This window comes from Peromyscus eremicus, chromosome X (assembly GCF_949786415.1).
Source record: "Peromyscus eremicus chromosome X, PerEre_H2_v1, whole genome shotgun sequence".
Taxonomy (NCBI): domain Eukaryota; kingdom Metazoa; phylum Chordata; class Mammalia; order Rodentia; family Cricetidae; genus Peromyscus; species Peromyscus eremicus.
In genome coordinates, this window is record NC_081439.1 from 15,878,271 (window position 1) to 15,893,886 (window position 15,616).

At 49.1% G+C, this 15,616-nt stretch overlaps 1 protein-coding gene and 1 non-coding gene across 2 annotated transcripts; both read right to left on the reverse strand.

The window, feature by feature from the left end:
- Positions 1-8,428: 8,428 nt before the first annotated feature.
- Maged2 (MAGE family member D2) lies at positions 8,429-15,254 on the reverse strand. Its single transcript, XM_059251141.1, has 12 exons — positions 14,987-15,254; positions 14,127-14,621; positions 13,226-13,534; positions 13,043-13,106; positions 12,719-12,798; positions 12,150-12,244; positions 11,429-11,508; positions 11,303-11,345; positions 10,914-10,976; positions 9,600-9,714; positions 8,725-9,208; positions 8,429-8,564 (listed from the first exon to the last, which is right to left on the reverse strand). Exons 1-11 carry the CDS (start codon positions 15,029-15,031, stop codon positions 8,732-8,734), a joined length of 1,866 nt encoding a protein of 621 aa, XP_059107124.1. The 5' UTR covers positions 15,032-15,254; the 3' UTR covers positions 8,429-8,564; positions 8,725-8,731.
- LOC131900309 (small nucleolar RNA SNORA11) lies at positions 9,887-10,013 on the reverse strand. Its single transcript, XR_009376207.1, has one exon. It is a non-coding gene; the product is annotated as a small nucleolar RNA SNORA11 (small nucleolar RNA).
- Positions 15,255-15,616: the final 362 nt, after the last annotated feature.

A 15,616-nucleotide genomic window follows, 5' to 3' on the forward strand; every position in this document is an offset into this window, starting at 1 on the left:
GGAGCTTAGTCCAATCTTTCTGAGTTTCCAGCACCAACGAGTTGGGCCCTAGGCTGCAGTAGTTCTGCTGGAGGATGTGTCAAGACAGGGATGAAGGAGCAGTCTTGTCAACAACCAGGATGGGGTGGGATAGAGGAGAGCAACTGTGGGTGGGATGTGGAGGGGATGTAGATGGTCAGATGTGGAGGGGATGTAGATGGGTGGATATGGAGGGGATGTAGATGGTGAGATGTGGAGGGGATGTAGATTGGTGGATATGGATGGGGATGTAGATGGGTGAGATGTAGAAGGGATGTAGAGAGGTGAGATGTGGAGGGGATGTAGATGGGTGAGATGTGCAGCTGATGAAGATGGGTGGATATGGATGGGGATGTAGATGGGTGAGATGTGGAGGGGATGTAGAGAGGTGAGATGTGGAGGGGATGTAGAGAGGTGAGATGTGGAGGGGATGTAGAGAGGTGAGATGTGGAGGGGATGTAGATGGTGAGATGTGGAGGGGATGTAGATGGTGAGATGTGGAGGGGATGTAGATAGCTGGTATGTGGAGGGGATGTAGATAGCTGGCGTGTGGAGGGCATGTAGATAGCTGATATGTGGAGGGGATGTAGATGGTCAGATGTGGAGGGGATGTAGATGGTGAGATGTGGAGGGGATGTAGATAGCTCATATGTAGAGGGGATGTAGATAGCTGGTATGTGGAGGGGATGTAGATGGTGAGATGTGGAGGGGATGTAGAGAGGTGAGATGTGGAGGGGATGTAGATGGTGAGATGTGGAGGGGATGTAGATAGCTGGTATGTGGAGGGGATGTAGATAGCTGGTATGTGGAGGGCATGTAGATAGGAAGGAGTTTACCAAGGAATCGGGGTGGAGAGGCAGATGCTCAGCAGTGGAGGAGATGGAGGAAGACACACCAGGACAGCAGTGAGCCTGAGAAAATCTTTGCTCCTGTGCTCTTTGGGACTGGCTCAGGTGGTGGTAGAGAAAGGTGCTTGGTGGCCTGAGGCCTTTCAGCATGGTGGCTTGTGTTCTGGGCAGGAGCAGGGAGGCAGGAAAAGCCTTTTGGGGGACTGACTTCCCAGTCTTTGGCCAACCTCACCAGCAAGCCCAAGGGGTCTTGGGTCAGGGCTGCCCTACTCAGCTGGAGCACAGGAGCTCCCTCCTCTCTCCAGGGGTGTTCAGGCTCAGAGTTGACACATTCCTGTGCAGGAAAGGGCCTCATGATGGGGAACAAGTGTTCAGAAGCCAACCACAGCAAGAAAGCCAAGGACAACAGGATACTCTGAGAGCTACAGAAAGCATGAAAACCTAATACTCAGCAATGCCTTGCTTTGCAAAAGGGCTGCTTCAGCGCAGGCTAGGGACTGACACAAGTAGGTGGGTCCATTCAGGCCCTACTTCAAGTCCTTCAGCTCTGTGTCTGTGAGGTGCATACATGATTCCCAAGGAGTGAAGCCACTTACCTTGTCCCTGATGGCTAGCTCTCACATATCCTTAGCAACACTCAAAGGGACAGCTCCTATAGCCTAGAGCATGACCCTGGCCCGAGTGATGGTGTGCCCAAGACCTCTGCATCTCTGGGGTCCAGGTACCTGCACGTCTCCAATGATGTCCTCCATGGCCACATCATAGTGGACCGTGAAGTCGGCCATGATGCCTGATCTGGAGAAGGCAGACTGGTCTTGCAGTGTTGGGGAGAAGGTGATGTGGACACAGGTCTCTCCTCTCTGTATCCTGGTGGATGGGGGCACGTCACCCTCACCTGTATGGGTGTTGAGGTGGGATGGAGGGCTCAGTGGAGAGAAAGGCCATAGATGGAGACAGTGACAGGGCCATGTGTGAGGAGAGTGAGAAGTGCAGTCCCCCACACTCCCAGCTGCTCCACCAGCCTAGCATGCCCTTCCTCCAGCTGTCCCATTGTCACTCTGTCAGGAGCCCTGTGGCCAGCTCCCGCCCTGTCCCACTCAGCTCCCAGCACTGGAGGTAGCGGGTCCACTTATGACCTCACCCTGCCTCACTTCCCACCCAACCCATGACCTGTCTCTGGAGGACTCTCATGTCCCCAGCTCCAGCAGGAGCCTCAGTGTCCTCCTCCAGAGGGGCAGTGTAGTGGGCGGTGAGGACAGAGACAGACACAGTGGCAGGGCTGGGCTCCTCTCCTGTCCTTCCTGCTGTGGGACAGGCCAGGCTAGCAGGGATCTCCTCTGGGACACAACTGTGTGGCTCTTCTTCTCCCTCTTCCTCCTGTCACCCAGAATCATGCCTGTGAACGAGCCCTTCAGAGTCTAGTGAAATCACTCATGACTTTTGCTTCTGGACATTTGCTGAACCGGCTGCAAGATCAACTCCTCTGGAACTTTAGTCCAAGACAAGTGTCCATTTAGAAATGTCTCGGGGCCTCCTTTTCTCCAGAAAATGGAGACTTGGGAATTCTGCTCCCCCCTCCTTCCTGCTACAGCTGTCAGGAAGCTTAGGGGCAAACCGAGCCCCCATGCTCTGAGGCGCCTGCTCACATACATTCCCTGGGCTTCCTTCCTTCCAGAAGTCTTTGTTTTGTTTTATCCCCACAGGACTACTTCTATCCTCTGTTTTAACCTTTAAGGAGAAGGGGGAGGGAGCTGCCATTTTTAGCTTGGGGCTTAAGCATGCAGACTGCTAGATTCAGCTGCCCTGTGGGCTCGGGTCCCTGATAGTGCCCATGTGCCTGGGCCCCTTGTTCCCTTTCTGTGAGCTCCAGTCTCCATAGAAACAGCACAGGGGTGGCAGTAGCTCCCAGGTCATAGGAGGTTGTTTTAGGGGTCAACTGTGAGCTTATGGGGAAAGGCATTTGGGAGCACACCTGGACCTCCATGAGTGTCAAATGAAGGGAAATGATTGCATCACCCCCAGTATTCATTATGATGCTCTATGTCCCGTGGAGGGAGAATGGTCCCGGTTTTTGCATGCATCTTAGGGTGTAGCTCTGTGAGAGAATGACCACTGGCATGAACCAGGCCCTAGGATCCATTCTCAGCTCTGGGAAATAAAACCTCTCCTTGTGGTCTTGGGTCATAGTTTTCTCTCTTTCATCTGACAGATCATTTGGCCCCATCTCATGGCAAAGTCAATCCTGGCTGGAACCCAGCTTGCACCACATGCATCATGCTGTCTTTGTGACTGGGCAGGTTCCCATCAGCCGTAGTCTCTAGGGCTGACAATCTCTGCAAGGGCAGCCACTAGAGCTACGTAATTTCCCTGTTTCCGTCTACTCAACTCTCAGGGAAGTGTTTAAACTGGTGTAGTGGTCCCCCAGCTTGCCTGTAAATCAAGTTACTAGGAAGTGGTTAAACAAGAAATTATTAAGTCAGATGCCCCCATGATGTGGTAAAAGCAGTTTGTGGTCATTGGTCTTTACAATGCCAGCTACAGTGTTGGGATAACCATTGCCGGCTCCCCCATACCTACTGCTTCTGCAAGACCAGTTGCATGGTGCTCCAGGGCTGGCCAAATCTGATTGCTTCTTGAGCTCCATCACAGTTTCCACCCTTCCCGTACTTGATGTCTCCACTCATCCTCCTCACCACTCTGTCCTTTGCTCATGCTCACCTTGCTGTCCCTTTTGCTCTTTCTGTCAGCTGGTAACTGTCAAGTACGTAGATAGGTGACCTGAGGGTCTCGGCCTGAATCCCTCTTCTTCATGACTCACTGTTGATGTTCTCCCCTACCCTATTTTAGAAGTCTGTGGTCCCCACCCTACTGCCTGTTACTCACTCCATTTCCTTCTAAGGCCCAGCTTCTGCTCCAAGATATAGTTCTCCAGGAAGTTCTCCCTATTTGTTCCTTATCTCAGGGGTCACTGGCCTTTGGACATCTCTTCCTTTTCTGGTCTGTTTCTGATTCTCTTATGTCAGAAACATATGTCATGTCTTATGTCATGAGTCTCCCTATCCCCTAGCCCAGTTTAGTAACTTGTAAATTTTAGATACTAGTTTCATAAAGGCATTCATTCCTCAGCATCTGTTCCTTTGCCTGGGCTTGTTAGCATATACATTGTTTGAAAAAACTCCGTCCATGTTGCACAGGTTGGAAATGACTTTCAGGAAAGGCATTCATTGTCCTTATTTTTTTTTCAGACACCTATGCACAGCCACAGTACCATCAGCTTTCACATGTGGGATCCCGCTGGACTGACAATGGCAATGTGAACTGGGCATAACTATCATAGTTTATGGATGAGTAGGCTGAGCCACAGAGGAGCAGAAAGCATCCCCAGGTCACATGACCAGTACCTGGCAGCACATGCAGGACTGAAAAGCAAGCCTTCTTGCTTGACCTTGGCACTTTCACTGGATAGGTGGGGGATGTCCCAGACTTGGACTGCCCTCTGAAGCCCCTTCTATGCTAGCCTTCTTTATCTTCCACACTGGAGGTATCCTCCAACTTGATTCTCAGCTCTCCCACTCTCTAAAGCAGAGAAAGAAACCACTTCATGCATCAGCCTACACCATGGCACTACCTTCCTCTCCCGGGTCTCTTCACTGGAGCTGACCCTGCCCTGCCTATGCAACTCAGACTTCCATGTGATGGCTGGTCGTGTTCATATGAGTGCCTCCTGTAACATACAAATGTGTGCATGTATGTATACACCAGATCTAAGTCTTCACACTCCTCCTGGTTTCTTTTTTGTGTGTGGAATGTCCATACATGTCTATTCACATGTGTGGGGGCTGGAGGTTGATGTCAGGTGTATTTGTCAATTGCTCTCCACTTTTTTTACTGATCCAGGGTCTCTTGCTGAACCCAACGTTTACCGATTCAACTAGATGGTCAGCTTGCCCGGAGGATCTTCTGTGTCTACTTCTTGAAGCATTGAGATTACAGATGGGTTCTCATACTCATTAGGCTCTTTATGTGGGTGCTAAGGCTCCTAACTGCAGATCTCACACTTCCACAGAGCTATCTCCACTGCCCCTAATTTCAAAGGGCTATCATCTTCATCTGTATAGTTCGAAGTTAAGCAGCACTGGCCGTGTATCACACAAGTCTGTGTCTGTGTATTTGTATAGATGTACCTAGCATGTGCCACCTTTGCTTAATAATACCCTGTACACAGGAGAGCGGATCCCCTCCTCCTCTGGGCTCCCACAATTCATGCATTCTTCATGATATAATGGTTCTTCTGTTTGAATTTAACTTGAAAATTACCTAACCAATTTAAATCACTGGATCCTAGTATGCTTCAAATGCCTAATGCAGGAGCCCCCAAGTGACCGTGCACTATACAGCACATACTGATTTTCTTCTCTAATCCATCAAACATAAATTTGGCAGGCAGTGACCATTGCCAAAGAGTAGTGGTGCATATGAGATTGGACTGGAGTAGGCCCCAAACACGCTTGTGAATTACACTAGGCTCATGTTCCCTGTAACACGTACCTGTGCATTGCATTGCGTAGCTCACCCCTAGGGCCTAGTTCAGAACTCCTGATAACCAGCTTCTGGGAAAAAAGAAGCTGGGAACATGATGCCTGATAAGGAGGAACTAGCTGGAGGTTGAGCTGTTACAGCCCTGCTCAGATGTGACCCTGCTAGGAAGCACGAAGTAACAGTCCCTCTGGGGGTCATGCATCTGCTTGATCTCCATCTGGAAAGCATCCCTGTCATCCCAGCACTTTGGAGGGTGTCAGAGGCAAAAGTATCAGGAAGTTAAGGGCAGTTTAAGTTACATAGGGGTGTTTGAGACCAGCCTGGGCTACTTAAAACTCTGTCTCAAAAACTATCACAAAACAAAGAGATGGCAACCTGGTCAGAAGCCCTAATCAATGTTAACTGAGTCATGCTAGAGGGCCAGAAAATAGGGAGAACTGATTGTGATAGCGATATTGGAATAAAATTCTTCAAAGGCACACATCATGTACCAGGCCCAGTTCTAATTGCTTTGCCTGTAGATATTTTGAGTAGTAAGTGAACAGCTCTCTCAGAACAGGCTGTGTGGGAATATTTATGCCCTATTAACTTACCAACAGCTTTCTTCATACAACTCAGTGCTTGTTCAATGAACTAGTGTACAAATTGCCCCAGGGCAACAATAGTTGCTGTGTGTAATTCCTATATGTGTTGCCTTTCACATTTAACTTTTAGCTTAAAACACATTATCTAGTCATTATTAACCTTGTGTTGGATTTTTTTTAAGTGATGCTGGGGATTGAAGCAAGGGCCTTGTAGATGGTAGGCAAGCACTCTACCACTGAACTATGTTCTCTTCTCTCTTTTTACCTCTTGACACAAGTTCTCAGTAATTTGCCCAGGCCGGCCGTGAACTCACTCTGTAAACCAGACAGCCCTGGAACTTACAATCCTCCTACCCCAGCCTCCTAAGTAGCTGGGACTGCAGGCCATGCTTTTCTTTATGCATGAATCATAACTGTGTCACATTATTATAGTCCACTTAGGGAAAACAAATTTCAAGGGAAGGGAACAATTTAGACAAAAAATATCTATAGGCTTTCTGGAAGGTGAGATTGCTCAAAGGGCTCTTCCTACTCCTAGCCAAGGAGAAGATACATGCTAGAATGCAGAATTATTTGGGTTTAGCCAATGACATCATAAAGGAAGGCCTAGAAACTGCAGTGTCCATTTGTTACAATAATGGCATCTAGGCTGAAAAGGTGGCAGAAACAAGGTCTTCTGTGATTTTCTCGGCCACGCCCTCTGCCATGCTGTAACCCCACTTGCCAGGGATGATTTTTTTCTCCCTGTCCCACCTGCCTTCAAGGCCTGACACTTGGTTTCCTGAGAAGTGGGGAACTCCAGAAACCCAGCGGCCTGTGGAGGACACATTGCAAGGGCGGAGTTCTTTATGACCGATTCACTCTTAACTCTGTCAAGCACTTAAACTCCAGTTTTATTAGACCTACAGTCCTCAAGTTCTTCAGGACCCTCCATTATCTCCTAGTTCCCATTTTTACGTAAGCGTCACCTGGCAATGAGGTAACCTTTGACATAGTATCCACTGACTCCTAGAATGCCAAAGCTGACTGACTGTATAGCATAGGTACCATCCAGCCTCCTGAGGAGAGCATGGCTTGCACCCCAATAGAAAGACCTGCTCCTAGTGAAGACCCCCCTGGGAGTGCATGTAGGTCTGAATCGATGGCCATAGGTAAGAGGTAACAGCCTGTCTGGCTGTTTTGTGGTTGTTGTTTTTTTCCCCCAATCATTTTTCCTAAGCAATAAATGTTGCTTTAATTGCATATAGAGTGGAAGAGGTGGCCATTACAAGGGCCTCATAACCCACAAGACTTTCTCAGTGACGGGGAACCTATTATCACAGGAATTAGAGATGGTAAGTCTTCTCACAAAGAAAAGGACAAAACTTCCCACATACACTCAAGGCAATGTCTGGTAGCCTTTGTGCTATGTCCCTTAGTGAGCAACGGCAGAAACCGCCTTTAATCTCAGGAGAGGACTCTGGGTTTCCTGGCTCATAGTGGGCCCCTCCATCCCCATTCTTGCTTCTATACAGGTGCTTTGACACCCATATGGATAGATCAACTAATATTCTGGCGTTCAAGCCATCATCTCCTTACATACAACTACCCTACTGTGTGACTAAAACCCCCCAGACACCTGGAACACCATCAGACATACAGCATCCACCAAGGATATTAATTTAGCTTGGTGCCCCATTCTTGGGCTTAAGACTCCTAGTCACAGACCCCACACACACCAGTCCTTAATCTACCTCATCTACTAATCTTTCTCCACATCTGTCTAGGTTCTATTGTCTAGTCTCTTCTGTCAGTCTTTGTAAGCACTGTTTTAAGTCAGGCACCAGAACACAGTAGCTAAGATCTAGATTCATGCTCACTCCCCTTGGTCCTGTGTTCTTATTGTAAACCCAAATGTCAAAAACCCAATCCTTGGAGTAAACCAATACTCGTTTTCTTGGTTGCTGTACCCAGATTGCCTTTCATACTGTTAGGTCTCCAGCCCTTCCCTGCCCTAATCATGAGCTCCATGCACTATTAGAAACTTCCACTGCTTGATGTCTCCTAAGTCCTGTCTGCACACTGCATTCTCCCAGGCTTTCCAGCAGTCCAGGCCTCTCATCTCCTCAGGGACTGGAATGCATGGATCAGTGGTCAACTTTTCCCTCTCCACTGTAATATATTACACTCTTCTTCCCCGAGAAAATGTTCTTTCATTTGGGTCTAACCACTCACATTTCTCAAAAGGAGAGTCAGGCCTCTTTTTGAAAGAGTGTTTTCCGAGACTACAATCCCCATGTTTCTACCCCACAGAAACCCTACCTACTCTAGAGGGGAGAAATGCCTGACCTACTGCAGAGAGATGTACTAATTCTCATTCTCAGGAATCCAACCACCAAGTTGGAAACTTTGCCAGTTGTTTTTAGGATGTGACAATCTACCCCAAAAAAGGCAATAAACTCAGAAATGGCAAATAGATTTAATATAGAGTGTCGACTTCAATTGATAGATAGTGGCTGCCTAGAGTGCTGCGTTGAGTAGATTTCTGAAAGCGCACCCTGGCTTGAGAAGAAGATGCTGCGATTATTAGCAATATCTGCAAACACAAGTAAAGGAAAATCAGTCAGTATCTAGCAAACAGGACACAGTCACAGAAGAGTCTTTCCACATGCTTCATGCTTATCTCCAACCCAGGACTCGGCTCCCCATCCCACCCCCATAAGCCCCAGCTACTTCACTGGCGCCAAGACAGATACCTGCATCTCACTTGTAGGAGAAACCACAGGCACCAGAGCTGCTGCTGGTACTGGCCCCAGCTCCACTAAGGCCAGCGAAGAGCCCAAATGTGAGAGTGGCAGTCAGGTTGGAGCTGGTACTGAAGCCACCACTGGCACCAGCACTGGCACTGGCACTGCCACCAGTACCAACACTGGCACCGGTACTGGCACCGGCACTGGCACCGGCACTGGCACCGGCACTGGCACTGGCACCACCACTTTCTTGGGCTTTGGCTTTAGTTTCAGCTCCTGCCTGGATCCGGGCCTTCGCCCAGGGCCCAATATCAGCTTCGTCCCAGTTGCAGGGCCCAGCGGCATTCTCAGAGCCGAGGCCAATGCCCATCTGGGCTCTAATCTCAGCCCTCGCCTTGGCTTCAGCAGCAGCCTCAGCTGCAGCCTTCAAATCTGCTTCCATCGCCTCTCGGTACTGAGCTGCCCATTCCTTGGGATCCTTCTTTTGCACCTGAAATGGAAATAATAACCTTCAGAAAGTTCACAATCCGAGAATTTAAAATCCACTGTTTGCAAGGCAGCATACTATACACTGCATGTCATGTAACAATACAGTTAGTACTATAAGTAATCCTGCGCTGACCAGTCCATCCCTTCATCGACACTTAACAGGCTCTATGATTTGGCAACATTACCTGCCAACTACTCTGAGGCTGTTTTCCTATGTGCAATACCAGTTGTAAGGATTAAATGATCTAGATACAGTGCTTGTCACAGTGTTTGATATCTCAGAAGCTTTAAAATGTCCAGATATGAATATCTGGACACTCTGAACATAGAATGCCCCATCCCAGGGCACCCCATAACCTTCATATTCCAAGTACAAATGGCTCTCCAATTACCTTACAAGCAAACTTGAGAACTTTCATCTTGCTGGTTTCATAGTAAGAGCGCAGGCCCCAGAAGAACTCATACTCAGGAGGATTGCTATTGGGTACTCTGGCGTAGTCCAAGTACCTATGAAAGAGAGATTCAAAGTCTATTTCTAGGGTCAAATGTGAACCACTCATGAATGGACTAGATAGCCTGTAGATGCACACATTCTCAACTAAATACTTCAGTCCTTCCCCAATATTGAACCTTATCGTATTGGTTATGCCCTGAAACCACATGGAAGAACTGGAGAGAAACATGTAGGGCACTTGCTCACAGGAGGACAAAGTGTTGTACTCCTTGTTACAATGGGCCCAGATTCCTGTTGGGTGTGTTGTAAACAGAGAAGCCATTCTTCAGGGTCCCTGCTCTGAGGACACCACATTGCAAGGATTTGGAAGGAGGACTGGCCAAGCTCTGGAAAGATCCATTATTTAAAAAAAAAAAAAAAGACTGGCCAGGCATGGTGGCACATGCCTTTAATTCCAGCTCTCGGGAGGGTGAAGCAGGATGATCAGGAGTTAACGGTCATCCTTAGCTACATAAGATTGAGGCCAGTCTGGAGACTGAGGAGAGAGAGAGAGAGAGAGAGAGAGAGAGAGAGAGAGAGAGAGAGAGAGAGAGAAAACTGTTCTTGATTGACTAATCCTTTCTTTATAGACTCCCCCCTTTGTGTCTTTGTGTGTGTGTGTGTGTGTGCTCATGCTCCTAAACACACCTGTTTCTCTATGTGAGAGCATGTATATTCTTCTCTGACACCCAATGATACAAGGTAGACTCCTAGTTACAAAGTTAACAGATTAGGACTCCAAACCCAAACGAGCCGTTTTTAATCACCTGTGGGCCAGGCTCAAGCATCCCCTCTTAGGTATCATATCCCTCACCCGTGAATGGTACACAATTATGTAAATGAAATCAAATGCACAAGTCTAGAGTACCCAGCACTGTCCTGGGTTGCCTAAGGGTACCACTTGATGCCATTTTAATGGAAATTAATTTTTACAAAGCACTACTTAGCAGAGTAAAAAAAGCCATGCTCTAAACACAACTTTTATTCTGAGCAAATGACATTAATTCGTTAAGACTGTTTCCGTCTCCCTCACAGAGCTGTTCTGAAGCCACATATGAAACAGAAATCTGTGACTGCTCTCAGAAATAACCTGCCAATAGCATACACACATGCACACATTCAGACCACACATGCCCAGACCTGCACAGAACATATTCATTATCAAAAGAGACAAAATGCATGGAACACACCAGCAACAGACATAGGCACTTACTTCTGCTTCACAAACTCATCAGTAATGAGCTTCTTCACATCCCCAAAGAGTGAGTGATGTATCCTGAGAACACAGAAAGCTGAATAAACAAATAAATATAATCAAATCTGTCACACCTCCCAGATGCTGGCATAGGCATTTCCACAAGAGAAAATAGATGTACAGTACAGAGAAAGCTCTGTGGAAGCTCAAGAGATGGTGAGAAGGTGAGCAGAGATGAGAGACACTTCCCCATCCACACAGGTCAGACCCCTGGACCCACTACCCAGCTTAGTATTCCCTACCCCCACCCCACGCTCCCCAGACCACCAGGTTGATGCGATCCTGGGACCGTCCTCGCTTGCCAAAAGACAACACGGACAGCAAGCGCTGAGAGAGCCCAATCATACCCAGGACGCAGCCCCAACTTGCGCAGCACCTCCCAGATGACAGCTGTAAGAGGAGGCAAGGAGAGAAAATGAGCATCTGGAATTCAGACAACAGCCACCTATTCAACTGCATGCCCAGCCACTCACCCTCACTGGACCGATTTCCATTCATGAAAATGATGCTAAGAAGCACCATGAGGAGGCCCAGCTTAGGTGAGTCCTTGGTCCTAAGAGGATAACAGGACAAAGAGAAAGTTTATGATCATAAGTCATCATCTATCCAACACAGTTCATTAGGCCAGCCTCTCCTAGATTCCTCAGATACAGAAAATTCGGCCTACTCTGTGGTCCCTGCTATCTATGACCCAAGGCAAGGTGCTTTCATTCTTGAGTCGAGGTCTCCAGTAAAATGGGAACCCACATACTATCCCTACCCTGGGTTAGCAGGACATGGACGAATCCCTGTCAACCACACAGGCGCTCAGTTAATGGGAGTCTTTTCTTTCTCTCCTAAAGCCCCCCGGCCCCGAGAAGTTCTAGATGGGACCCCAGTGACACCCCTGCTCTCAAGCATCATGATCCACACCAGAAGTCCCTTTGAGAGCCACCCTTCCACAGCCAGGCCAGGCACCCAGGAGAAGAGACAAGTAACAACAGGCTGATTTCCTGGGAGCCTGTCAGAAAGCAAACGTGACAGCAGGAATGGTCACTCCAGGCTCTGAAACCCTTCTGTCATAATCTGGTACCACTGTTGCTCACAGGGATCCAGTCATGTGTGGGAGCTGGGACATGGGCATTTAGACCATCTTTCCTGAGCTGCTCAGAGGAAGCAGAAGCCCCTTCCCACCCTAGCACTTTCCCAGCTTACGTTCCCAGTATGCCTGCATCAGTGGGCTCTAGGGTACTGAGAAGAATATACAAGTGGTCACTCTTGTCGATTTCCTTCAGTTGAATTCCAAATACCTGTGGATGAGAATAGCTTATAAATTCATAAAATGCAGCTTCCCAGGCATCTCGTGGCTCCTTATAGCAGCTAAAGATTTTTTTGTGTGAGAGAAATTAATATAATACTGTATATAAAGTACACCATTAAGTGCGTATTATACATGTAACAAACATAGGGTAGTCATCCACAGCATCTTTGTGATCAGTGGAAATTTAGGGAGACAGAGAGGTGTGCATCTGCATTACATGAGACGGTGTATCCAGCAACAGGCAGAAGCCGGGACTGAGCTACATAGCTTCAGTACTAGCTGTGTTTCCACCGCTGACTTGCTGAGTGATCAGTGGCTGCCCCTCCCTAGGCCACTGTGTGCTCATCAGCACAGTAATGGGAATGTATTAGGTCTCTCTGCTTCCCCCCAGGAGGGCGATCATATACCTTTCTTCTGTTTAAGGTTTCCCCAGTGCACCCATCCCCCAGGGCTGCCCCTTCACCTTCTCCAAGGAATAGCCTGCTCGTTCTATGATTTCAGGGTATACATCAGTATATTCTTTTATGATGTCCTTCAGCATATCTGCAAAAGGAGAGTGTTGTAAACATCTGTGCTGTAGAGATACCAGGTGACCCTCATGCCCAACCTACAGACCCTTTCTTGTCCGTGCCATGGGTGGTATAGTCAGGTTTGGGGCTTATCAATAAAGATGCCAGTACTAGGAGAACTTGGGGAGAAGAGACAGGGACAGGAGAGGGACGGATGTCCCCGGAACACTGGAGAGAAGACAGAGCTCAAGAGAGGGGAAGGGTTTGTAGGACTGTACCTGAGCGCCTGATGGGAATTTTTGTCTGATCTTTAGCCAACAGGTACTTCACCAAGTCATTTGCCTAGGGGAGAAGGAAATGGTGAAAAGACTGAAAAAATCTGCAGAAAACTTCAAAGCACAACAGAGAAGAAGTCGGACAAGGCAATGGGAAAGGTGGGATGCAGAGGATGGAGTTCATACCCTTCCTTGTAAAAGGGCCACATCTCTAGGTGGGGGTGCCTCAGGTTCTTGGGATGACTGCAGCTTGGCAGCTCTTCTTCGGGCCTTGCCTCTCCGAGCTCTGGGTGACCTCAGAGAAAGCAAAGCTCTCCGAGCCCAAGCAGCCAACCGAGTCCTTGATGCCCTGCGGGCCCAAAAGGCTATGGGTCCCCTTGAAGCTCTGCGGGCCATGGAGGCCATTAGGGCCTTTGAGACCCTCCGACCACCTGTGGTTTCCGAAGCCTGGCTCTGATCACTGTTACCATCCTCTTCCCCGTCCGGGTGTTTGACCTGCATCAACAGAGGAGGGTCAGCACCAGCAAGTGAAGCAGGTAGTTCTTTCTCCTAACTCACTCTCTTGTGGGAGGTACCCCCTAAGCCTGCCTTGTAGTAATAGTCTGCCATCCTGAGTCATGGGCTTATCACTGAGTACCAGTTGGGAATTTCCTCCTTGAGTGGATCAGGAACAACTCAAAAATAAGGCGCGAGGCTTTTCTTCTTCCTATGTCCACCACTGACTCTGCTTATACCACCCTGCACTAGTCCTGTCTCTGGACATCAGTTTCTTTCTCTAGAGAATGAAACCATAGGAGGTACGTTCAGATATGAGACTACGCATGTGCATATGCCCTACTCAAGGCCTAAAGTGGACAGCTACTGTGTAAATATAAACTGATCACAGTCAGATTGCAGCTATGTGTATTCCCGTCTCAGCTCCCCACCAGCCTCTGAGCTCTATGGATATAAGAACTATAATACATTCCTCTTGTTGTTCCCTGTGTCTTTCATGAGGACAGGAATCCTTTTAATGGTTGCAGAACAAATGAACCAAATGGACACGATGACTGTGGAGAAGCAAGGGCGGTTAAGGCAGAGGCCTTACCTTTTGGGTATTCTTGGCTTTGACCTTGGGCCGAGTATCCTGATTCTCCTGGACCTTGGCAGCTGCACCCTCAGGCTCTGGTTCATCTGCTCCAGCCTGAGAGGCAGCAGCCTCAGTCTCAGGGGCCTTTGTATTGACCTTCGGATCAGGAACAGAGCTGACCTTTTTGGTCTGGGTTGCAGGCACTGTCACGGCCTGCAGGTCAGCAGCCTTCTGCGTTTTGGTGTCAGCTGCTGGGCTCTTGGTTTCAGCTGCTAGAACCTGGGTGTCAGTCGGCTGTGTGGTAGGTGAGGCCTTGGTGTCAGCTGCCTCAGGATCCTCTGGAGCCTTTGAGACCTCTGGAGCCTTCGGGTTTCCAGAGGCTTTGGGGACCTTTGCAGCCTCTGAGACCTCTGGTGCCTTTTCAGCCTTTGGTGTCTCTGAGACCTCCAAGTTCTGGGTCACGGTCAACAGGTCCTGCATGGTGGAACCGCTGTCCTTTTCTGAAGCTTTGCCCTGCAAGGGGAAACAGGGAACTTCACTGACCTTCTCCCCAGCCTCAACTATGCAAATGATCCCCCCAAATTCCGAGGCAACACTTCTCTGACCTGTAAAGACTCCTACCTGCAGTGTGCTCTGACCATCTCATCCTAAAAAGGCCTCCCATTCCCTTTAGTAAAAAGTAATGACAGAACAAGGGCCCGCCCACCCTCTCTCCCTTCCTCCTGGCCTCCTGGTCTCCCATCCACTGGGGAGAGGGGATGCACCCTGGCAAAGAAGTGGGTGGAGAATGACAAGGATGGAAGCTCCAAGGATTTGGAATAGCAGAATGGGCTGGAAAGGCAAAGCATAAAGAAAGAGGGGCCCCAAATCGGTCTTACCTGAAAGCTAGCTGGACCTGCACCACTCTCGCTTGTTTCAGACATGTCTCAAGTTCAAAGCTGAGTCTGAAGAGAAGGCCTGGGTCAAGTGGAGAGCCTGCTGAACGTCGTATCCCTCGTTCTGCCTAGAAGCTGATCCTCACCTTCTCCAGGGCCCCAATGCCCAGCCCCTCCCCGAGCCCCAACCAGTAGGTTCTCAGATACAGAAATTCTGTCTCTAGGTCTCAGTTCTCTGCAGCCGCACCCTCCCCTCCTCCAGGAAGATGTGCCAGCGCGGCAGCTCTGAGGACCCCGCCCCCTTTTCCCAGCGCACCCCCCCCCCCCAGCCGCAGGCCTGGAATGCGCATGCGCGTCTGCTGCAGCGCCCTTTCAACCCCGCCTGCTTTCCCAATACAAACCCGTTCTTTGAAGTTCACCGTGCACATGCGCATTCAGCAGCTGGCCCTGTCTCCGTGCTAGCCCTTCTCAACACGCCCCTTTCTCGCTATACATAAAGCGCATGCGCAGTGGCCACGGTCTCAGTCCAGCACCCAGCCCCTTCACACGCCCCTTTCTAGGTCCGCAATGCTGTTCGGCCCCGCCCCCTCCTCAACTAGCCTTCCTTCCAAATTGTCGCAGTGTCTGGTGGTC